Genomic DNA, 24,020 nt, shown 5'->3' with positions numbered 1-24,020 from the left:
TCAGACATTCCAGAAGAGGGCGCCAGATCTCGTTACGGATGGTTGTGAGCCACCATGTGGTTGCTGGGATTTGAACTCTGGACCTTCGGAAAAGCAGTCGGGTGCTCTTACCCACTGAGCCATCTCACCAGCCCCCCAAAAAACGACGTTAATCCATGCTGTTCAGAGCCTCCAGACAAGTAGCCACCTCACACTAGACTCTACCCCTTAAAAGTTCCACTACCCCTTACTGCCTCACCCTGAGGAACAAGCCATCACCATACGGACCCTTGGGACAAACTAATTCCCAACCATGGCAGGCTTATCTCAAGGGAGGCACTAAGTCCTGAAGTGTTGGGATCTGAAACAGAGAAGATGGGACATTGATGAGCCAAGTATTTTCTGGGGGATCCCAGCCCCACTTTCTAGGCCCCAACCTTGCTTCTCCACTTTCCAGCCCATTTCTTTGCCCACAAGGGGAAGGGACAGAGTTTTCCTGGGAGCCAGAGAGTGGGTTTCTGTTGAGGAACAAGAGGGTCCCTGCGGTCCCAGGGCAGGAAGTAACCTGAGCTACATCATCGAAAGAAGAACTGAGAGGAGCTGCCTCTCAGCCACCCTTGCCTGTCCCCAGGGCTTTGGTGGGCTCACCGGGCCCTGACTACACTGTTCCTTCCAGGCAACAGATGAAGACTCCCCTCCCAACAACCTGATCACCTACAGCATCGTCAATGCATCCGCCTTCGGCAGCTACTTCGACATCAGCGTATATGAAGGCTATGGAGGTACGAGTGGAAACAGGGCGGGAGGACCCAGTAGGGAAGAAAGTTGGTAAGACCCTTACTGTCACAACCACCTCCGGTCTAGCCAGGTCCCTGTGGCTAGAAAAGGATATAGTCAGAGGTCATAGCTCCCCAAGGCCAACAGCTGTCTCAAGCCAGCCAGACTTTGCTCTGGGTCTGAGGCCCATAGCCAGCCATGCAGGTACAGCTGGAAGCCTGAGGTGACTGGAGTTGATGAAGGAAGCAGGCTGGATGAACTGTCCTCTGGGGAGGTCGGTGTGGCTACCTCCAGCCTTCGCAGGCTGCAGCCTTTTCTTGAGGGCAGAGTCTCTAAAGTCATCTAAAGAAATGGGAGATGATGCAGGAGGCCTTCCTCAGCTGCGCGTTCTGTGGAGTTCAGGAGAATAACGACAAAGTCACCTTGTTACCACAATAGTGGCCAGTGGGTGGGCTGAGCACAGAGCCAGGCGCTGCCAGTCAGTAAACTAAGTGAAAGGCCCAGGAGGCTCGCCATGCTGCCTCTAGCAAGGGAAATGCTGTAGCTGGGTGGCTGAACTCTGTTTGTTAAGGTCCTTGCTCCTGCTGTTCCAGTGATCAGTGTGAGCCGCCCTCTGGATTACGAGCAGATACCCAATGGGCTGATCTACCTAACAGTCATGGCCAAGGATGCTGGCAACCCTCCGCTCTACAGCACTGTCCCTGTCACCATTGAAGTGTTTGTAAGTATGCAGCTCACTGGCCTTATTCCCCCAGGGTGGTGAATGCATCTTCTCAGAGTACCAGAGGCCTCCCTCGCCTCAGCCTCGTGGTAAAGGCCTGTGTCCCCACCACTGAAACTGCCCCAAATCCTGCTCCCTGAGCATCGTGCCATTGCTTCGGTTGCCATGCCGCCTGCCTGCCGTGAGCAGAGAGACCCAGGGGCCTGGAGCTCAGTGAGAGGTGTATGACCCTGCTTTGGTTTCATGTGAAGCCTTGGGATGTCATCTGGAAAGCAAGGCTGGAGAGAGTGGGAGGAGGGAGGGAGGGAGGGAGGGAGGGAGGGAGGGAGAGCAGAAAGGATCCTGTCCTCAGAAGTCGAGTTCCATGGAGTCCAAAGGAATGACGGGACACTCACCATTCCTCTTCCCTGTCCCTCTCTGTACCCCTCTTCCTTTTCCCTGCCTCTCTCTGGTCCTCTGAAGATAGAAAGGGGCCTGAACGCAACCTGCTGCCTGTCTGACATGAATATCAAATACACCTTAGCGCTTTCCTGTCTGAAATTATCAGTCTCCGAATCCATCTCCACACTGGTTCATTTGCCATGTGCCGCTCCCTCAGCCGCACTGGGGGCAGGGGGGACCTAGAGTGTAGTCTGACAGCAAGGCCCATGGGACTCCTCCTGGGACCCCCCCACCACCACCACACACACACCTGAGCACACACCAGCATGCCCCTTCCCTATTTGCAAGGGAGGGTGAATGAATGTCAGTAGGGGTTAGGATTAAATTGCACTGTCAGCTGGGACATACTAGGGGCAGGGGTGGGTGGGGGTGGAACACAGCCTAGGAATGTCCCCAGTGTCCCCAGAGCAGGCTTGCAGCTGTCCTTCCAGTTGCAGCCAGCTCCAGGCAGCCTCTGGGGCAGCCCCACACCAGTCCTTTAATTAGCCCGAGGCTGGGACCAGCTTCCAGACCTCTACTTCCTGACTCACCTGGGTGGAGTTGGGGTGATAAGGGATCTGTGGGATGCCTAAGGAAACTCCCAGGGGACAATGGGACGCTGGAATGGCAGGGAAAGGAGCCCAGGCAGAGATAGGGACAGCTCAGGGTGTTCAGAGGGTCAGGACTTTGCTTTCGAGAGTAGCAAAGGAAAAGAAAAGGAGACTCATGGGAGTCCAAAACCACTGAACTACCTCCTCCTGCCTTAACCCATCAAGGTAGCCCCAAGGAGCCAGAAAATGCACAGTGTCTAGTGCTCATCATATGACCTCTGGCCCTGACCACACCTCCCTTAGTTTCCCCATCCTGATCACAGCCCCTAACTCTACCGTCCTCAGAGCCACACACTGCCCCTTGGCCCAGCCAGGCCCCCCTCCCACCCACCACCCCCTCCGGTCCATCTGCATTTGAGGCACTTTGGAGAGTCAGCATGATGCTGGTCCCTCAGCCCCCAAGGGATGTGGGATGAAAGAGGAGGAGCTCAGTGCTTCTTGGGGCTCTTCCTGGGGTCATGCGGCTCAGAACCCGCCTCCGTTACCCACTAACTGTGTGCTCTGTGCTTCTCGCCACTCCGAACCTCAGTGTTCTCATCTGTGAATGGGGACAGTTATGGTGCCTGCCCCGTATGTTACCATGGAAAGGGCTTGAACCCACACAGGCAGTCCCTGGCATGTTGCCCGTCATCACAGATGCCGGGGCAGGTGTTGTATCCTGTCAACAACAGCATGCCCAGCCTGACATTTTGCAAATGAGAGCTCTGAAGGAGGCAGGGCTGAGCAGGACTCTCTAGGCTTTGGAACAAGAAACTAGGAAGGGTAAGGGTAGGGGTGGGGTGGGGAAGGGGGAGGGGGCATATTCTAGTTTCATTCTGCTGAATGAATGAACAAATTCGTTCACACTCTGAATGGATGAAGCCCTTCTTGGGAAGGAAAGGGTCTATTTGGCTCACACTTCCAGGTCACAGGAAGTCAGGGCAGGAAGTAGAAGCCATGGAGGAGCACTCTGCTAGTGCTCTGGCTCACTTAGGGTTCATGGCACTTAGCTTTCTTATACAGCCCAGACCCAGCTGCCTAGGGCTGGTGCCGCCCACAGTGGGCTCAATCAATCATTGACCAAGACAATCCCTCAGACAGGGCCACGGGCCAATATATTGACTGAGACTCCATCAGACGACTCTAGGCGGTGTCAAGTTGACATTTGACACTCGTTGGGTCAAGGGGAGTAGGGAGACAGGTTGCAGTGGCCTACTCTGACCTAGACAGGTGAAATCAGCCACGGAAACTAAAACTCACTGGTTCCACCATGGCGCCAGAGGCTTCCAGTAGCATAGTCCCGTCTGGGCCCTTGGTAGAGGAAGATCAGGTTGGCAGAAAGAAGGCGACCAACCCGTATCCTTGTACTTGCTAGTGACAGAGCTGGGATTGAACCCACACCTGAGGAACATCTGACTGGACATTTTCTCATCAGTCATAGACTAGGAAAACTGGGTCATCCTCACTCACATGGGACTGAGCCCAGTACTCTTCAGAGACCCCACCCCTACCCTGTGAATAGGCTTAACTGAGCCAGGGCTGTCTTAGAAAATAAAGTACAGTTCTTATGGCTATAATTTGGGAGGCTGAAGCAGGAGGACAGTCATGAGTTCAAGAGGAGCCTGGGCTACAGGCAGTTCTAAGCTAGCCTGGGTAACAAATCGATACCCAATCTCAATAAACCAAAATAAAGTATAGTTCTTTACTATACCCAGTGGCCCTGCTGTGGTTAACAGTGGACTATTGCTGCTTCCTGTTAAGGGGCCACACCAGGCACAACCAGGCTGTCTGTGATCTGCCCTTGGGACATTGAAATCCAGACTGTGCTCTGCTCTCTGTGGCTCAGTGGAGAAATAGACCCGACTGGGCCTCTTCTTTGCCTCAGTCCCTCCAGGGGACCAGAGCAATCCTTTTCCCAGTGTAAATGAACGATGGGGTAATAGCCAGGCAGAAGACACTGCATGGTGGTGGTGGGGGGAGTGATTACAAGCTCCACTGCTCTCCAGTTAGGTAAGCTAGCAAGCCCCTATTGTCACATCCTCCTGACACTGAGCAGAGAGAGCCCCCGGGGGTCTGCACATCCCCTGAGTCTAGTCCAGCCATCTGGAGGCAGGAGCAGGCGGCAACAAAGACAGGTGCCACTGTGGCTCTCAGAGAACATCGGCTCAGCTCCCAAGCAGGGCATTTGGACAACACAGTCACTCGTGTCTAAGGACCATACTTGAAAAGGTCACCGCCTTCGGGTTGATTTCGCACGTGGGTGATTTTTAAATAGCTGTCATTCTGCTTAGCGGCCTCCTCTCTTGGCCAAAAGGATTTTCTCTTGCTTTAAAAAAAAATAAAATAAAATAACAGAAACAGCTTTCATTGAATAATTGGCAGAAGGCTCCCCACGCAGGCTCGTGTGGGGAGAGGCAGAAGAGAACCTTCAGGCTTGGGCAAGGAGGAGGATCAGGTGAGAGAAGCCAGGTGATCCCTTTTCATCCGCTGCTTGTTGGTTTTTAATAAAGAAGTCAAACTCGGTTTGTAGATTTCCCATTAGGGGACAATAAGCTTTTATAGAGGGAGCCACTGAATTAGAACTAATAGCAAGTACAGCGCCAGAATCCGGGGAAATATCACCGCTAATAAGTTTCTGCCTCGTGCTCCGTTGCTGACATTCTCCACGTTGCTTCGTGCAGCCGAGCAGAAGCCTCCGAGTGTATACCCAAAGCACTCGAGCCCATGCCAGCAGCCTGGGTGAGGTCCTGGGTAGCCTGTGGGGACCTTGGGTGTCAGGAGACTCCCAAAGCTCCCAGCTCCTTGGGAAGGGAGTGAGCCTGTACGCAGGACAGAGCGAGGGGACAGATTTGGGAAGAAATGAAGCAAATCGATTCCTGGACCATGCAGCAGGCTGGGGATGTCCCGAGTCTGGGGAGAGGCGGGTCAGGCAGCATGGTCTCATCCTTCTCCTGCTTGCTCATGCAGAAGAAACCGTAGTAAAAGAGTTCAGCAAATGCAAACTCTGTCCCCTGGAGGAGTCCCCAGGTCCCTGAGCTCTGAGGACCTAGTAGTGGGGCCCATCGAATATGGCAACATGGGGAGAAAGGCAGAATGCTCAGCCAGCTCCTGAGCTCCTCCATGCTCTGTTGAGCTGAGGAGGGGAGCACGAAGCTGAGCCAGAGTCGGGGGAGCTAGAGCATCTTCAGTGAAGAGGGCAACTGGGAGGAATTCCTGGTGAGTGATGGCAGAAGTTGGCTCTGGTGAGAGTCCCAAAGACGGGAGGCTTGCTTTTCTGACTGAAGAGTTTAGGGAGCTGTGGGCTGCACCTGGCATGGGTTCTCCCCAACACAGGGCTCATCTCTACCTGGTCTAGCCCCTCAGCCAGGCTTCCCACTCCCATCCCTAGCTGCTACAGGCTGAGCCAAAGGAAGGAACTGGCAGGTACCAGGCTGCAGGCCAGGGTGATCCAGAGGATGCGAAGCTGGTGGACCAAGCTGGCTGTCCAACCCCAGCTACAGCCAGTCCAGGCTCTGGGACCAGCCTGACCACTACCTGCCCCTGCACACTTTCATATCTGTGCTACTAGATGTGCCTTTCTCCTTCACCCTTTAAAAAAGATTCATTTATTTTTTTTATGTCTATTGATGTTTTCCCTGCATTGTATGTCTGTGCAAGGGTACCAGATCCCCTGGAACTGAAATTACAGAGAGTTGTGATCTGCCATGTGGGTGCTGGGATTCAACTGGGAACCTCTGGAAGAGCAGACAGTGTTCTTTATTGCTGAGCCCTCTCTCGAATCCTCTTCCTCACCTTTTTAAAATTAATTTTAAAAAAAATATGTGATTGGGTGTTTTGCTTACATGAATGGATTGTCTCTGTACCAGCTGAGTGCCAAATGGCAGAGGCCAGAAAAAAAGGCATCAGATCCCTGGGAACTGAAGTCACAGAGAGTTGTAGATGCTGGGAATTGAACCCAGGTCCTCTGGACCAGCAGCCAGTGCTCTTGACCATTAAGCCATCTCTCCAGCCCTCTCTCTTCATTCTAGCAGAGCTTCTAGAAGCTTTCACTGTGTCTTGACTCAGCTGGGAGAGAAGATCAGGTGGACGCTGGATAGGAATGAAAGAACTAAGGGACTGGGCCTCTGGAAGTAAGCTTGGAGTGCAGCTGTTAGGTGGGAGACTGGGAGCTGGAGACAAGCTGACTGCTATCTTACTCAGTGTCTGTCTCTAAATCTCATTTCATCCCCCGCCCCAACCCTTACATACTTCCCTAAAGACCACCCAACCTATCCTTCAACTGGCCTGGCAGAGGGACTCCTGGCTTTCATAATACCCTAGCCTCTGGTGATACAGAGAGGCCAGAGACCCTCAGGGCCACCCTTCCCAAACTTCCCCTTGGTTCCTACTTTTACCCAAAGTTGGCCGAGTACCTTCCCGACATGCTGATCCATGTGCTTTCCTTCCAGGATGAGAACGACAACCCTCCCACCTTCAGCAAGCCCGCCTACTTCGTGTCTGTGCTGGAGAACATCATGGCAGGTACAGCCTTGGTACATACATTTGGGGGAGGGGCCACTGTCAGCTTCCCAGGCATCCATAACAAACCAGGGAAGTCTCTGGGGGCATCTGGTTATTGTCAGCTACCATGTGCAGGACCCTCATTGGACACTGGGTCACGTTCATCTGCAGCCAGTCCCGTGGAAAAAAGAATAGTAGAAGATGCTTAATCACACAATCCCGATGAAGGAATCTGGAGTGTGGGGTGTCCTGAGACTTGCTACCATGAGTCAGATCCCAGGAGCCATGGCTTTTAGTGGGGTGGCTTTGAAGGGTGGACGTCGACGTATATTCCAGTAGAAGCCTGGCAATGGAAGGCCCAACTTGAGCCAGCACCACAAGTTCCACATGTGGGTCCCTGTCCTTGAGGCAGACGGGCAGCTTCACCTTCACCTCCAAGTGTGCAGTCCTCAGGGGATATGCATATGGCAAAGACTTCTGAGCCCTGGTGTAGAGTAGGAGACAGTATCCAGCACGGCTAAACTTAGAGACAGTTGACATCAATATAGCCAGAGCTAGAGGGGTGCCTTTCCATGTTTTGGGGCCTGAGCAGAGCCTCTGGGTACCAATCCAGTATCTGAAGGTGAGTGAGTTGGGTGCCAGGCTGTGCCAATGCCCATATTCCTGTGTCTAGCATCACCTAAAGATTATCCCTACCAAAGACACTCAGTGCTCCCTACCCTCCCAGACACTCTGCAAAGACAAGGTCTTTCCCTAAGATACATAATCCTCTTCCTATCTCATGTTCCCAGGATCAAAAAAAAAAAAAAGTACATCTGAGGCCCCTGGCCACCCGGAAGGGGCCTGCCTGATGCATGCTTCTCTTGGAGACTGCTGGTCTTCCAGTGCCTGGCACCTGTGTACTTCTCCCAGGGAGCCTTCCCAGAAGCCCCTCATGCAGATGACCTAATGACCCCTGTTGGGTCATCTGCAGAGGAAGAAGTGTCTAAGGTGCTCTTCTAAGGGCCATGGAGCTCTAACCTGGGATGACACCCAACCTCTGAGTGCCCCCACGAGCAGGCTGGTGCTGCAGCCCAAAGACTGGGTGGGCACAGCCATAAGACAGACCACTTGTGGGGTCTGTCCAGGACTGCAGGGATAACCAACCCCTCCTCAAACCCAGGATTCTCTATAGATGGAAAAGAAGAGAAAGACCAAAGGCCTTCTTCACTGGATGTTAACAAGAAAATAAAGCCCTTTATAAATTCTGCCATGAATAAGATAAAACAGGACCAACAATAGGATGTAGAGTAAATGTAGAATAATTTAACTGGGTGCTTGGTTTCTCTGGCCTCAAATGAATGCCAGTGGATCTGGGTGAATTTGATCCACAGGACAGCCAGGCAAGGTTAGGGGACATTTTGTGCTCTTGGAAGCTGGGCCAAGTGTCTGGGGGAGGGGAAGGGAGAAGACCCTATCCCAGGCCCAGCCTTACCCATGTGGAGACCTGAACCCACTTAGCCTCCTAGGGTAACTTACCTGTCAGGCTCTCTAACTCCTAGAGGCACGGTCACTACAGGTTCCAGGATGTAATGTCATGGAGTGAAGGGGTCAGAAGAGCAACCTCCTACCTCTCTCTCTTCCTAAAGGAGCCACAGTGTTGTTCCTAAATGCCACGGACCTGGACCGCTCTCGGGAGTATGGGCAGGAGTCTATCATCTACTCGCTGGAGGGCTCCTCGCAGTTCCGCATCAATGCCCGCTCTGGTGAGCCCCCAAGCCTGTTGCTCTGCACCATCAGGCTGCCCTTCCTGGGCCAGTCAGGGACCATGGTCTCTTCCCCTGCTGTTAGTAGCAAGCTGGACTTAAGTGCCTGGTTGAACCTCTGAAATAGTTGCTCTAGCGCTAATTGTTCATCTTACCCTGGGCCACCTCACCACAGACATGGCCACCATGCTGTGCCTCTCGAGGGCAAAGAGAGGCTAAAGCTGTTCATTTTCCAAAGAGCTGGCATTCACTACCCGTCAGGGGTGTGTTCACCCCTAATCATCTTCTACCATGGCTGCTTACTTGGATCTTAAACCTGGGCTCCTCTTCATACACACCAGTGTTGCCTCTGAACTGTCGTGTGGACTAGAGTCATTGTATACACTAGAGCTGTTGTGTGCACAAGAGCCATTGTGTGCACTAGAGCCGTTGTATGCACTAGACTGTGATAAGCACACCTAAAATCAGCCTATAGGAAGTACAGAACAAAGTTCCTCCTGTTATTTCTTCTGTATATTCACCAGGGGCTCCCATCTGCAGTTCTGTTTGTCCTGTGCCCTTTCTAAGACTCTCTGTACACCTCACTTCTCTCTCCTCCTTAAAGTAAAAGAGAGAGAGAACAGATCCCAGGATGTTCAGCATGCCTGGGGAGAATTTGGGGCTCTGTGTGCTCATTTGGAAGGTGCCTATTTCAATGGTAGAGCATAGGAAGACTACAGTATGATCCTCTTGGGGTCCAGGTCAGCTGTATGGGTATGCTGGTCACCTGCTTCTAGGGGGCATTTCTGTAAATTTGAAGGAACTCTAGATGCTAACAGGCTTATCCCAGACTCTCAGTGACTCACAGCAATAGGAACATACAGCAGTGTGGCAGGTGTCCAGTGGGTGGCCTTTCCTATGACAATTGTCAGCCCAGGTCCCTTCCATGTTGTGGCTCCAAGTTCCCTGGAAAAGGAGAAAACACTAGGGTCATTGTATAAGGTGGATGTGACAGGCCAGGCCTGAAAGGGGCATCTGTCACCTTTGTTACATGATTCCTTGGCCAGAGTAGGCAGGGGCTATCTCATTACTGGAAAGTCTGGGGGTCCATGCCTCATTCATGATCACCATTCAGCAACAGCTTACCCTGGTCAGGGAGCAAGGATCTTGCCATCCCTGCCCCGGGCAGTCAGTAGTCCAGCAGGACCTTCCTGGTGTCTGTGACTCCTGGACCAAGGTTGGCCTTCCAGCTCTTATTCCTGCTCTTCCTTTCAAAGCTCTTGAGGAAGATGGTGCTATCGTTGTATACAAGGACAGAGGAGGAGAGCCAGAGTCACATAGTCTCTCCTTCCACGTCAGCCTTCCTCCTAGTCTCAAGGAAGCCTCCTTAGCAAGCCTCATTTCCAAGAAGCAATGGTCCCACCTCAGAATGTGCACAGGGTTCGGTTCCATGAATCCCAGAGACAGCAAAGCATTGCCATCCCTTAGGGAAAATGGCAGTGTTTGCGGGTAGCCCACACATAGCTCCTAGCACCTTTAAGTCATTCCTCAATCACTAAGAATGCTGCATGCGACATGTATTCTTCATAAAGAGCTAGCCTGGGATGGGGGGATGGCCCAGTGGTGCTTGCTGGGCAATGTGAGAATGTAAGCTCTGATTCTCAGAACCCACAGAGAGATGGATGCAGTAATGTGTGTCCGTAAGCCTAGCACTCCTGCACTGAGATGGGAGGCAGAGACAGGAGAGTGTAGCTTACAGATGAGCCAGCCTGGGCTACATAGCAACAAACAAGGGACCTCATCTCAAATATAAGTTGGCAAGTTAGGATTAACACCCAAAGTTGTTCCAGGCTACGCAGGCCATGTGAGACCTCCATCTCACAAAACAAACAAACAACAAACAAAAACTGGTTACACTATATTGTATGAAGAATGACAAGAAAAACAGTCTGAATGCTCAACCCAGATACAATTCTTAAAGCATTTCTGATCCAAGGAGAGGTTAGTCCACAGATATGGAACCTGCAGATGGTGTCTCAGCACCATTCATGAACACAAACCAAGAGCCCAGTACTATCTCGTTTCCTTTCCAGCATTACCCCCATTTTCCAGATGAGAAAACTGAGGCAAGAGCCAAACTCAAAATTTTGACTGAGGTCACTCAGAGTTTGACCAGCTGACCCAGAACTCAGATATTAACTTTTAGGGCCCATAAAACCATATTGGAGCTATATCCCACCACCCATACATCCTGCTGCAGGTCAGGGACTCCAGCCCCACCCCAGGGCCTACAATAAGGATGCCTTTCTGCTGCTGTAACATGTCCTCAACCCAAAGGTAGGAACATTTTCCTCTGAGGTCCTTGGTCGCATTAGCCAGGCCTGCTACACAGAGGTGGCCTTAATTGATTCTAATTTCCCAGATGGGAAAAGCCATCTATCACGAATACAAGTTCACATTTAAAACTTTTTACAGATTAATTTTCCTAGCCCCAGAAATTCATTAATGGTTGCCACCCAGTGAGGAGCATGGCTCTCTGGGCAGACCTTGGCCAGGCTGTGGTACCTGGTGCTGGCACCTTCGTTGCCTTGTTTCCCAACTTTGGCTCCTGCTCAGCCCAGGACAGGTGGTATGTCAGGGAGAGAAATGTGAATGTAAGGGGACTCAGGGAAACAGCTGTCCCAATGCCCATGTTAGCACAGAGATGTTAAGTAGCTTGCCTCATGTCACACAGCTTAGACAATAGGAACAAAAAAAAATAGATAAAAAATAAAATAAAATAAGTAAAATGGCTACCACATAAGCCCTTGCCTGCCTTGGGAAACTCTTTCAATCCACTGGAATAAAATAATCTGCTTCTGAGAGGTGAGAGTTTCACCTAGAGTTTCTTCATTGTGTGTGCATGCATGTGCATGTGTGTGTACATATGTGTGTGTGCACGTGAGTGTGTGCACATGAGTATATGTGCATGTGAGTGTGTATGCACATGTGTGCATCATGTGCACAGGTGTGCATGCACATGTGTGTACATATATGTGTGTATGTATGTGTGTACCTGTGCATATGAGTGTGTATGCAGGCATATACAGTGTGTATGTGTGTGCATGTGTGTGCACCTGTGTGTACTTGTGTGCATGTGTGTGTATGTATGTGTGCATGCAGGTGTGTATGTATGCATGTGAGTGTGCATATGTGTGTGCATGTGTATGTACATGTGCATATGAGTGTGTGCAGCATGTGCAGTGTATGTGTGTGTGCATGCATGTGTGCATGTGTGTACATCTGTGTGTATGTGTGTGCATGTGTGTGCATACATGTACAGTGTGTGTGTATGTGCATGCATGTGTGCATGTGTGTGCACATGTGTGTATGTATGTGCATGTGTGTGTGTGTGTGTGTTTCAGTACATGAAGACTGGAGGCTGTTAGGAGTCCTCAATCACTGGCCATATTAGTTTTTGAGCAGAGTTTCTCACTGAACCTGGGGGACCTGGAGCTCACTGATTCAGCCACCCTAACCAATGAACTCCAGGAATCCTCCTGTTTCCACTTTCCCCACAGCTTTGGGGTCCCAAGTACATGCTGCCTTGCCAGGCTTTAACACGGGTCCTGGGATTGAATTTGTGTCGTCATGCTTGCAGAGCAGGTCCTTTACTAATGGAGCCATCCCGTAGCCCCACCTTTTATCTTTGTAACAGCTCCAAAGGGAAGGCAGAAGGCGTTCTGGGCCCCTCCCTTCTGACAGTGAGAAAGCCAAAACTCAAAGAGCTTCAGCCTCCTCCTGGGGACATCCATTCCAGGAAGGAAGTTACAGACAGAATTCACATCTGGGTCTTTGTTCTCCAAGTAGAAGCCCTCCCTGGTAACACCATGGGCAGGGGCTTGCCCTGGCCATAGCGATGTGCCCAGCTCTGCTGGCCATGGCTGCTCTGGGAGCATCATGGTCAAAGCCCTGGCATCAGCGACTTGATTTGGTTCTGGTGGGAGTCTTTATACCACGGAAATCAACAACCGGCTTGTGTTCTCTTTGGGAAGCTGTGTGTCAAACACTTACAGGTACAAGACTACCAAGTGGTCTGGGAGAGAGATGGCTCCATTGGAAAAGAGCTTGTCACGCAGCCTGAGGGCCTGAGTTCAATTCCCAGAACTTGTATAAAAATGTCAGGCATAGTGTCACTTGCTTGTCCTCCAGTGCTGGGGAGACAGACACACAGATTCCTGGGAATCACCAGCCACCCTGCCTAGTCTAAGCAGTTAGTCCTGTGTCCCATTGAGATGCAACACTCAAGGTTGTCATACACATGACAACCTACACATGCACATACGCACCAAGAAGCAAAAAAAGGGCTACCTGACGTTCCAGTGACACAGAAGAACAAAGGACAGCAGAACACAGCTGACAGAAATGTGGTTTAATTTAAATGTAAGTGCTAATAACTTGTTTGCCCACTAAAAAGAAAGAGAGAGAGAGAGAGAGAGAGAGAGAGAGAGAGAAAAGAAAGGAAAGAAAGGAAAGAAAGGAAAGAAAGAAAGAAAGAAAGAAAGAAAGAAAGAAAGAAAGAAAGAAAGAAAGAAAGAAAGAGAGAGAGAGAGAAAGAAAGAAAGAAAAAGAAAGAAAGAGAAAAGTTCTGCTGGTATTATTATACCAGTGATGGGTATAGTATGACTGTTAATTCAGAGCTCTATAGGCTTGCACACTGTAGGCCCACACACTGTAGGCCAGCACACTGTAGGGTTGCACACTGTAGCTTATACACTGTAGGATCGCACACTGTAGCTCTCTCACTGTAGGCCCACACACTGTAGGCTAGCACACTGTAGGATCGAACACTATAGCTTGTACACTGTAGGATTGCACACTGTAGGTCTCTCACTGTAGGCTTGCACACTGTAGCTTGTACACTGTAGGATCGCACACTGTAGCTCTATCACTGTAGGCTTGCACACTGTTAGCTCTCACACTGTAGGATCGCACACTGTAGCTCTCACACTGTTGACTTGCATGCCCGGGCCTGAACCACAAGCTACAGCACGTGTGAACTTCAGCCTGAGCTGCGCCCGCCTGCCACTGGCGACTGTACTCCCAGTGACTGTAGCCTAGATGGAGCTTGGGGCTATTCTGAGGATTTCCATGACATTAACTAAATGACTCCCACAATAGCCCTACTGTGAAACTGTCCTGTCACAGTTCCCTTTTGGCAGGTATGGAAACTGAGGCACAGGGGACGGAAGTAACTAGAGTGAGCTGGTAAAGCCAGAAAAATGACATCACACCTAAGCCAGAGGTGTCTGTGAGTGTGTCTGGTACTAAGTGGCCCTCCTACTCTGCCAGCCCCTGCCTCGTTGTGGGGTACTGTCGCCCAGCTCTTAGGCCCCCTCTGAAACGCAGCTGCTTTCCCCTTTCAGATGGGCCCAGAGTAGTTGCAGAAGCCATGGCCGCATGACTGGCCAACTGCGGCTTGCAAGTATATCTCTACGTCTATTTCCTTCTCCCTGCATGCTCCCATTTACTCATCCCCCTGTCTGTCCTATAGGAGAAATCACCACTACATCTCTGCTGGACCGAGAGACCAAGTCTGAATACATACTCATCGTGCGTGCTGTGGATGGCGGTGTGGGCCACAACCAGAAAACTGGCATTGCTACAGTGAGTACATCCCTACTGTCCAGGTCCCTCCTCCCTACTGTCCAAGTCCCTCCTGCCTGCTGACCAGGTCCCTCCTCCCTGATGACCAGGTCTTCCTCCCTGATGACCAGGGCCCTCCTCCCTGATGACCAGGGCCCTCCTCCCTGCTGTCCAGGTCCCTCCTCCCTGCTCCCCTTCAGTTCTCCTTCTCAGGCCTCTGGGTACCATGTCCTGAACCAGGGTGAGACACTATGAGGTGGTTTCTGCAGACAGTGGCCGTGGGGAAAGGAAGGCCTTGCCGCCGGGACACAGGACACCCAGGAGAGCACAATAGAATAGTACTTCCATGCTATTCCAAAGGCCCAGCAGAGTAGCAAGCGGCAGAGGACATGAACCCCAAAATCCTCTCATGTTCTCCAAAACATCTAAGCAGAAGCCACACTTCCCGAGGGACTGGCCACTGCCTCACCTACAAACACCTATAGTGCTGAGTCTCCCTGCCTCTGAGAAGGGAAGGCCCAGGGTCCCATCAAGGCCGCCTCACCACAAAGGAGCCTCGGGAGGAGAGAGTGGAAGCCTGGTGGCAGAAGGGAGAGCAGGGACAGTGAGGAGCACAAAGGGACCCCGAGACAGAAACACCCACAGTGGGGTGATCTGGTGCTTCAGCCACATCCAGTCCCCCTCCCCACACTGTCCTGGGCTCCCTCGGGAGGCCTCTTGCTTCACCTTGCTCCATGGTCCCTGCCCACCTCAGGAAGCTGCCCCATTCTTGCCATCAGAGGAACTGGGAAGCTCAAAGGATTCTCTCGGGTCCCCAACTGGGAGGGGAGGTCATCTTTACCTCCACCAAGACCAAGTGGCTGAGAGAAGCCTGGATTACAACGAGGATTTCAGATACCTTATCTGTTCTCTGGCTCCTCCTGGGACAGCACCTACACTCCCTCCTTTGGAGGGACCTAGTCCCACCTTGCCCTTGACAACCTAGGCTCTCCTTGAAATAAGGTGACAGGCATAGCAATTGGAACCGCGACCCCTGCATGTCCCTGCCCCTGCCCCTGCCCTTGCCCTTGTCAGCTGTCATGGACCACAGTGCCCCTTGTGGTCCACAGGTGAACGTCACCCTCCTAGACATCAATGACAACCACCCTACCTGGAAGGATGCTCCTTACTACATCAACCTGGTAGAGATGACACCTCCAGACTCTGATGTGACCACGGTAAGCAGAGGCACAGCAAGTGCCAGGCAACCTTGCCATGGTGGGTGAATTCCCCCCATGATTCCCCTGGCCTGCCAGAGACTTGGTGTTTCATCCCAAGCTGGTTCATGCTCTTTACCACTGAGGCACTGCCGCCATTGGCCTGGCTAGTTCTGTCCCACGTCATCCTCCCAGGGCTACCTCAGCATGGGGTTGAGGCTTACCCCAGAGATTCTATGGCAGAGGATGCCTGGTGTTCACCCCACATCCTGTGTGCACCTGCTATGTCCAGGATACGACTTAAAACAGGGATAGGAAACACACCAGAGATGCTGGGCCCCAGGCTGGAAGCTGGCTTGCAAGAGCAGGCGAGGCCTGTGGCCCACTTGCTCTACCCAATTCTCAGATTCACATTTGTATGCCTGTCCTCCCCTAACCTTTGAACTCCATTTAGTCCTGTCGAGGAAGGGTAGTCCCCACATGTCTAGCCAACGACCACTGGACACTCCTGTGATGACAACGAACTCTGACAGCTCTCGGTAGTCCTGTTGACTGAGTACCTGATCTGTCGTCTGTCCTACACTTCCCCAGGAATGCCTCGTGAAATCTCTCTTTCTCAGGATACCTCCCCCATCTCCCCCCCTCCCCCGACAGCAGGACTCAGAGCTCAAGGCCCCAGAACCAGAGAGAGGTAGTGTGGGGCCTTGAACTCAGGCCTGCAGGCTTTTCAGTAAGGATCTAGAGCCCACCTGACCCAGCCCTTGTCCCTCTGTAGACTCACGGGATACCTGGCAGAGCCCTAGGCTCTGAAGAACTGGAGAATCCTATAGAATGGGGCAGGTTCAGTGGCTTTGCATCAGGCTCTGAGAACCTGCTCCACCCACACCTGGTACCTAACCTCAGGGTTCTCACGCAGCACTGTCGTGAGATGCTGAAAGAGACCTGGACCAGATAGGGAGAGTAGAAACCCGGAAGGAAGGAAGGACTGAGAGGGAAGGGGGTGTGGTTATCCAGTGCTTCCACGTGTTGAAGATCTGAGTGGTCCTCAGCAGCTCATCCTGTCCCCTTCCTGAGAATCCCAAGCAGCAAGACAGGGTGGGTGATCTAGAATGCATGGGTTTTCAAAGCTGGGGGCTATAATTAGAAGTCTCTAGCTGAGGTTCTTTCAGGGGTTCTCTAAGGCACTGGTCCCACAGCACTCTCTGCTGCCACCTTGTGGGCACCCTGGTGCAGGCTCAAAATAATCTCCAGGTTCCCAACTTGGGATTCCCAAGAGTGGCTCTGGAATGCCCACCTCTGAACCACCCATCTGTCACTATGTTTCTGGAAAATTCCTCCCACAAGAAATTGAGAGCCAAGTGATGGAGGTCCTCTATAGGGAGTTAGGGGTGCTCTTTGCTCTCTAGACTGCAGAAGCCTTCAGCCACCAGGGGCTTTGTGCTAGAACTTAGTGTGGAGGCTCTGCCTCCAGAGCGGCCTCATGTCATACTCTCCCCAGACTCACCACTGGCTCCCATCTTATCCAGCATAAAAGCCGGAGTCAGGGTGGAGAGGTGGCTCAGTGGTGAGAGTGTCTGCTCACGACACTTCATATTCATATTGGTTGGGACTGGCCCTAACCTACCTTCCCATTCCTACCACACACGTACGCATACAGGTGCTCACATATGTGTTAACAAAAACACATCTACATTCACATCCATCCTGTATCCCATGCACCTGAAACACACATATATTAACACATATTTCCCAGTACTCATAGAAAGCTGGGCAGGGCTTTGTACCCAAGTATCTATATCCCCAGCACAATGACTGGCAGGCACGGGATTGCTGGAGCTTGCTGGCCACCAGCCTAGCTCCCACTTCAGCAAAAACCCTGTCTTAGGGAAATGTGTCAGAGCATGATAGAGAAGGACAACTATCCTGCACACACACATACATGCACATACATATGCACATATGCACACGCACAAGCATACACACACACATGCACCCATACATGCATGCACACACACAAGCACATGCATACACACACACATGCACCCACACATGCATGCACACACACAAGCACATGCATACACACACACACACACACCAATAGCCTACAAGACCTGTCCATCGTTACCTTGAGCAGCTATGTAGGACTCAGGCAACATGGCAGACACAGGGCTACAGTCCTGAGTGTCTCAGGAAGAAGACAGCAAAATCAAAATTAAAAGTGTGTTATATTAAGCAACTGGCAAATGTAATGTGCAGCTTTGGTATCAGGAAATGTAGAGTTTGTAGATGTTTAATTACACAGAAAGGCAAATTCTAGGTTAGATTCTCTAGATGTAAGAATGTTCCAGAACTTGGTAGAACTCCAGGTTGCATGTGTTAAGTGCCAAGAAACCAGAAACCAAGTGGCTTACTCATTAATTAAGTTGGTTACAGAAAAGTCATTTCAAGACGAATCACCATAGAGATGCTTTGTTTCATAACCCCTGAAACACGTCTGTGAGTGCATTGTAATGCCTTTGACAAGGCCCCGGGGCCTGGGGTCTCCCTGCAGCCCAGGTGAGGCACAGGAAAGGCAGCTGTAACAGAGAGTGGTTAGCGAAGAGCCAAGAATAATAAGAAGGCAATGCTGGCTGGGACTGGCCTGCCTCTTGACCTACCTTCCCACACCTACCACATGCCTACACATACATGTACTCACATACGTGTTAACAAAAACACATCTACATATATATCTATCCTACAATGTCATTCACATGCGTGCACATATAGTAACACATATATACACATATGTGCATGCACACACATACGCACACACACACTCACACACTGACCTTTCCATTGCTTGCACACTCACCTCTCCCTGACTGAATACTGACATATCCCCCACAAGACTCTGTCTCCTGACCTCCATCACACCCACTCCCTCCATCCTAAATTAACATGCCACCTCTGAGTAGCTCACTGTTCCCTGCCACCTCATACTGTCTCCTGAGAAAACCACAGTCCGGGCTTATCTGTTAAATTACCTACATATAAGGAAGAAGCTAGCTTAGTGGATAAATAGGCAGCCTCTGGCACCAAAGGACCTGCGTTCTAATTCCAGTGACACCAGTCGTCAGCTCTGTGGTCTTAGACAGGTTACTGACCCTCTCTGTGTTCCCTCCCACTCCCTAGAAAATGGGGCTGGTAAGAGTCTCCAGTTGAAACTGCTGTGGTGAGATCTTGCGGGTATATGTGTGTGCTGTGCTGTGTATATGTGTAAGGTATGACCACCTCAGCTGTCAAACCTTGTGCTCCACCTTGCTTGGGTCGGGGTCTCCCGTCATTCATCACCCCGTTCTCCAGGCTTATCTGGCCCAAGAGATTCTAGGGGTTCGTCTGCCTCTGCCTGCATCCTGCCCCAAGGGTCTGGCATCACGCGCCGGTGCTGTATGCTTTTGCTTCTGGTGTTTATGTGGGTTCTGAGGATTTGAACTTGGGTCACTGGGCTTGAGTGGCAACTGTTTTGCCCACCAGGCCATCACCCCAGGTCCCTGTGTTGGGTTTTGATTAGTCGAAATGCCGAAAGCACTGAGACCTGGCAGCCACTGCCACCAGCAGTCTGTCTGTCTGGTTCACTGTGGAGTCACAGCCTGACACACCCCAGCTGAGCAATATCTCTCCAGGGCTCACTGTATACGGCTGTGTTCAGCCGCCGGGATGGTAAGCTTAGCCCCATCTCCACTCAGCCTCTGGCTGTGTCTGTACTGTCTCCTCCCCAACTGGAGAATCTGTTGGTGGCCCAAGGGCCACAGTAACATAAGCAATAGCCTTGACCCCAGAAGCCCACCGTGATGGAAACCCAGGCTTTCCCAGAGTCTTTGGCAGATAAACCTGCACCCATGTGTCCCTTCATCTAGTGCCCTTTGAGCTGGCAGAGCACATGTATTCCTGGGGCCTCAGTGTGTCAGACATGTGAGCTCCAGAGGTGTCTACCTGATGGGCATACACTGCAGGCCACATGTCTCCCTTGTCTTTCTCTCTCTTCCCGCAATGAGCGTGGACCCAGCTCTCCCTGTTTCTCCTGTGGTCTCCTTCAAGGACCTGCTGATGGGCATTGATTTAGAGCCTTTCACCGCCCTCCAGCAAAATAAAGAAGAGGGAGAGGGAGAGAATTATTCCCCGTCAGGCGGGAGAAAAATGACGAGCATGAAATGGAAAATAGATGAGGGGAAAGTGTGAGTCTACAGGCTTGCCCGGGAGGAGCCACCAGGCAGGGTCTCAGCCTCTGTCTTCTCCCAGGCCCACTTTCCACCCCATGACCAAAGGCCAGCGCCCACTCACTGCTAGAGTATGGAGCAGCTCTCTGGTGTCCTGTGCCGTACCGTTTCTCTCACTATGAAATTGACAGCACGTGCTGACCTGGCCTAGGTTGTTTTGGCTTCACATCTTGGTTTCCCCATCCCGAAGAACAGGGATGAAGAGGCGTGTCCCTTCTGTAACGGTTGAGACACAGAAACTCAAGGCGCACTTGCTCCCCTCAGTGACACAATGCAGCCTGGCTTGAATTGCGCCCGGGATGAATTGTCTCCTGTTGTAAAATGGGGTGGTGGGGGCCCATCATAGAAGCCAGAGACAACATGGTCACAGTACAGTGAAGGGATCAAGGGCTGGAAGGTGGGGACCCCTCTGTATCCCTCAGCTACTGCAAGGCTAGGGAGAGCATAGGATAAGGGGAGTCTGGAGTGAGATGCCTATGGTGAAGAGAGCCTCACTGGTGAGGGACATGCCCTGTAAGCCTCTCTCCCTGCCCCCAGAACCCAGAGATGATGACAAGTAGAACCCCTGGCCACATGTCATATATCTATCTGTTCTGGTCTAGTGACCCCAGAGACACCTCAGCTAAGGATTAAGCCAGAGCGGGGACAGATTCTGCTGCAAGCGCATAAAAGCTCACACCAAGTGAGACGAAGGAGCTGACCAACCCTGGCTGTCATTGCCCCGTATCATGAAGTTAATGGCATTGTCCTAATGCAGCCCCTGAGACTGCAGCCATCCTCTCCTCCCACCCCACCCCCGCACCCCCCTCCGCACGGTCCTGTCTACCTGTGATGTCATCATGTTCTACAACACAGAGGAATGGTGGTTTGAGGGGTGTAAACCACTGTTGTCTCCGGACTCTGGGACACTACCAGAGAGGGAACAGGATCGGCACAAGGCTAATGCTGTGTGACCTTGAGCCTGCCCTATGCGTCTCTGGGCTCTGTTTCCTACCTCCCCAGAGTGGGTCCCAGCTAATGACTCCCTGCCCAGGCAGTGGTGTCACAGAGCCCCAATGGCTTTTTAAATCCTCAACCAGAACTGCCAGAGGGCGAGATAAAAGGCCTTCTGATAACTGTTCAGATTCTACAACCCAGGGCTCCCCAAAGCTCAGTAGAGGGGCGGGACTCCCAGCCTTCCCAGCTCCCAAGCCTGGAACTTCTGATCCCTTGCTTCTAACCCCCGAGACCTAAGAAATCAGCTTGCATTGGTTTATGTGGTACTGAGGATGGAGCCCAGGGCTGCATGCATGCTAGACAGGTGCTTTACCAACTGAACCCCATCCCTAGCCACCCTCCTGATGCCTACCCATCACACTGTTTTACATGAGGCAGCCACACTTGAGTAAGAAAGGGACTTCCCTGTAGACAGCGGATCAGTGCAGATGTCAGAGAACCCAGACTTCAGTACTGGTGTATTCTGTGGCCCGCCCACTTCCTGCTCCTAACAGAGCCTGATGCCTGTTCCTGCATCTGCACTTGGGTCTGGACCAGGGACTGCCATGTCCCTCAGTAAGAGGTCTCTTCCTTTCTGGACAGGTGGTAGCTGTGGACCCAGATCTGGGGGAGAATGGCACCCTGGTGTACAGCATCCATCCCCCTAACAAGTTCTATAGTCTGAACAGCACCACAGGCAAGATCCGCACCACCCACGTCATGCTGGACCGCGAGAACCCTGACCCCGTGGAAGCGGAGCTCATGCGAAAGATCATTGTCTCTGTCACAGACTGTACGGACTCCCGCATCCATCCCCCGGCTTCCACATAGGCAGAGGCTCTTGACCTTTGGGGATGACCCTGTGGGTGGTCCTTAGGGGTCCTGGAGCCTGCTCAGGAAGGGCATCTCCCTACTAAGAATAGATTGGTGTCTACATTCCAGATGTGACTGTCCCCAGGGCACCCTATGGCAGGGAGAAACTGGGAAGAGACCCATGACTTAAGCCCCGTCCTCACAGGACACTGGGGGAGTAGGATGGGGCTCTGTATATCCCTCCCTTTCTCCATCACTTTCCTCTGATACTCAGTCTCCCATCTCTGCCCCCTTCTCCCTTGACCTTTCAGGCGGCAGACCCCCTCTGAAGGCCACCAGCAGTGCCACGGTCTTTGTGAACCTCTTGGATCTCAATGACAATGACCCCACCTTCCAGAACCTGCCTTTTGTGGCTGAGATTCTTGAGGGCACCCCGGCAGGGGTCTCTGTCTACCAGGTAAGTATGGGACTCACTTTGCCTTGTCCCTGTGGGCCAAGGGGGAATCCCTGTGTGCCTCACACTAAGCATTTTCATGAGGGCTAGGGATGCCAGTTAAGACCCCCAACAGCATGTATGCCAAGTAGCCTGGGACAACTGGTGCTGAGAGACTTACAGTGGCTGAGGAAGTCTGGGAGGCCCCTAGGGACAGACACTTGAGCTGAGTCTGGAAACACTGAAAGATTTGGAGAGATAGGATCAGTCAGAAACAGAAATGAAGAACATGGGCAGGATTCTGGGAAGCTAACTCTGGAAGTTTCCCCCATTCTTGGGGGGGGAGGCATCTAGCCCAATGGGCCAACCCCGAAAGCTGTAGATAGTTCTAGAACAAAATGTCAGACACCTGTGGCTTAGCACCCCTGTGAGCCCTCAAGCAACTGTAAAAATGAGACCCTTCCCATACAGAAGAAAGCTTTGAAGAGACGTTCAAACCCCCTACGGCCCAGAAGAGGCAGGGCCTCTCTCCCAGTGCCCATCACCCTTCTAGACTGGGAAGCCTTAAAGGTGTTGATTCAGAGAACATGATGTCCTACCAGGAGCACCTTAGGAACTCTGAGAGACTTTCAAGGTTGAGATTGTGGACTTTTGAGCTGGGGCCAGGGGAGATCGATGCAAAGCGGCATGTATTCCTAACATGAAAAAGGTCCTGAGTTCCAATCCCCACCACCTCAAAAAGAGAAGCATTGGAGTCCAACCATTATCCATGTACATCCCAATTCTACCACTCTTGCTGTGTGACCCAGAGCACACTCCTCAAACTCTCTGAGCCTCAGCTTCCTCCCTTGAGAACTGGAAATGGCAGTAGTGGCTAGATGATAGTGGGGAACACAGGGTCGCTGTGGAGTTAGGTGTGTGTCGCGTGGTTTATACATGAGACAGAGGGGTCACTTGTCCCTGCTCCAAGAGTACAGGGCTGTTTCTCAGGACACTAGAGTACATGACCTTGGCTGGGCACCCTGGCTCCTTCTTTTCCTGTATGAAGAGGTTGACCCCTGAAAATTGGGGATGTTCTCCTGAGCCCCCAGCAGGTGGAGCCTCCGCCTCGAACACAGCAGCCAGTCCCCAAGGAGAAATTCCCAAAGGATGTGGGAGCAAGAGGGTAACCGATCTCTGGGGGCCTCAGAGACAGGAGAGAGAGAGACCTGGGGCAGATTCTACAGAAGTTGCTCAGCGCTACAAGGAACAGCGATGAGAACTGGGAATACGTAACAGGGAAACCTCGGATTCAGAAAAAGCTTAACTCCATGCCCCAGAGCCCCTCCCAGGCCTCAACCAAGAAAGATCTCTGCTGGGCATGTAGAAGAACTTTCTTCAGGGATTAGGGTGGCAAATTAAGTCAGAGTGCTGAGCTGCAGCCCTGGAAGGCATCTGAGAAGCATGGAGAGAGCTTAAAAGTCTCTGCACTTAAACGAGGCTGATGTCTTCCAATGGCGAAAGTCTTGCTTAACCCACAACGCTCTTGCCCTCACTGTGGTTATACACCTCTCTCCAAGTTCTCAGGTGTGAGCCTGTGAAACTCTCTGTGTACTGAGTCCTGCTCTGGGGAGCTTCTGACCAGGGCTGCAATTGTGGGACCCAGGGAGGAGCTTTATCTGACTTTACCCCAAACGAAATCTTTCCAAGGCATTAAAGAATAGCACTGATACCTTTTTACATACGTCTCTATTTTAACTCATAACACAGAGAGGAGAGTCGGTTCTGAAGGCTGCAAAGCCACGGCCTGGGAGATGAAAGGGTCCTTAGGCTAAGTGGTACTCCCAGCCGGCATCCTAGGGGCTGGAGAAGATTGGAAGGTTCTGAGCCATGGCAAAATATAGGAGCCCAGGGCCTACTGGAGGCTGGAAGAGCTTACTAAGAGGATACCAGGGATTGAAGGGGAAGACTGTGTGGACCTGGATCAGGTCCTAGCAGGTCCTTCTCATCCCGGTCTCACTCAGTCCAT

The 24,020-nt window shown here is 51.9% G+C and overlaps 1 protein-coding gene across 1 annotated transcript in view; it reads left to right on the top strand.

Annotated features, from left to right (window-relative positions):
* Nucleotides 1-24,020, top strand: part of Cdh23 (cadherin related 23) — a 382,497-nt gene that overhangs the window by 250,771 nt on the left and 107,706 nt on the right. Inside the window, exons 16-23 of the mRNA XM_029482781.1 lie at nucleotides 656-761; nucleotides 1,350-1,477; nucleotides 6,936-7,008; nucleotides 8,616-8,732; nucleotides 14,245-14,357; nucleotides 15,446-15,553; nucleotides 21,370-21,559; nucleotides 21,891-22,036. Coding sequence (XP_029338641.1) covers nucleotides 656-761; nucleotides 1,350-1,477; nucleotides 6,936-7,008; nucleotides 8,616-8,732; nucleotides 14,245-14,357; nucleotides 15,446-15,553; nucleotides 21,370-21,559; nucleotides 21,891-22,036 — 981 coding nt within the window. The remainder of the gene's footprint in view (nucleotides 1-655; nucleotides 762-1,349; nucleotides 1,478-6,935; nucleotides 7,009-8,615; nucleotides 8,733-14,244; nucleotides 14,358-15,445; nucleotides 15,554-21,369; nucleotides 21,560-21,890; nucleotides 22,037-24,020) is intronic.

Source organism: Mus caroli, chromosome 10 (assembly GCF_900094665.2).
Source record: "Mus caroli chromosome 10, CAROLI_EIJ_v1.1, whole genome shotgun sequence".
Classification (NCBI taxonomy): domain Eukaryota; kingdom Metazoa; phylum Chordata; class Mammalia; order Rodentia; family Muridae; genus Mus; species Mus caroli.
The sequence above is the reverse complement of the archived record's forward strand: the minus strand, read 5'-3'. Positions and strand labels throughout refer to the sequence as shown.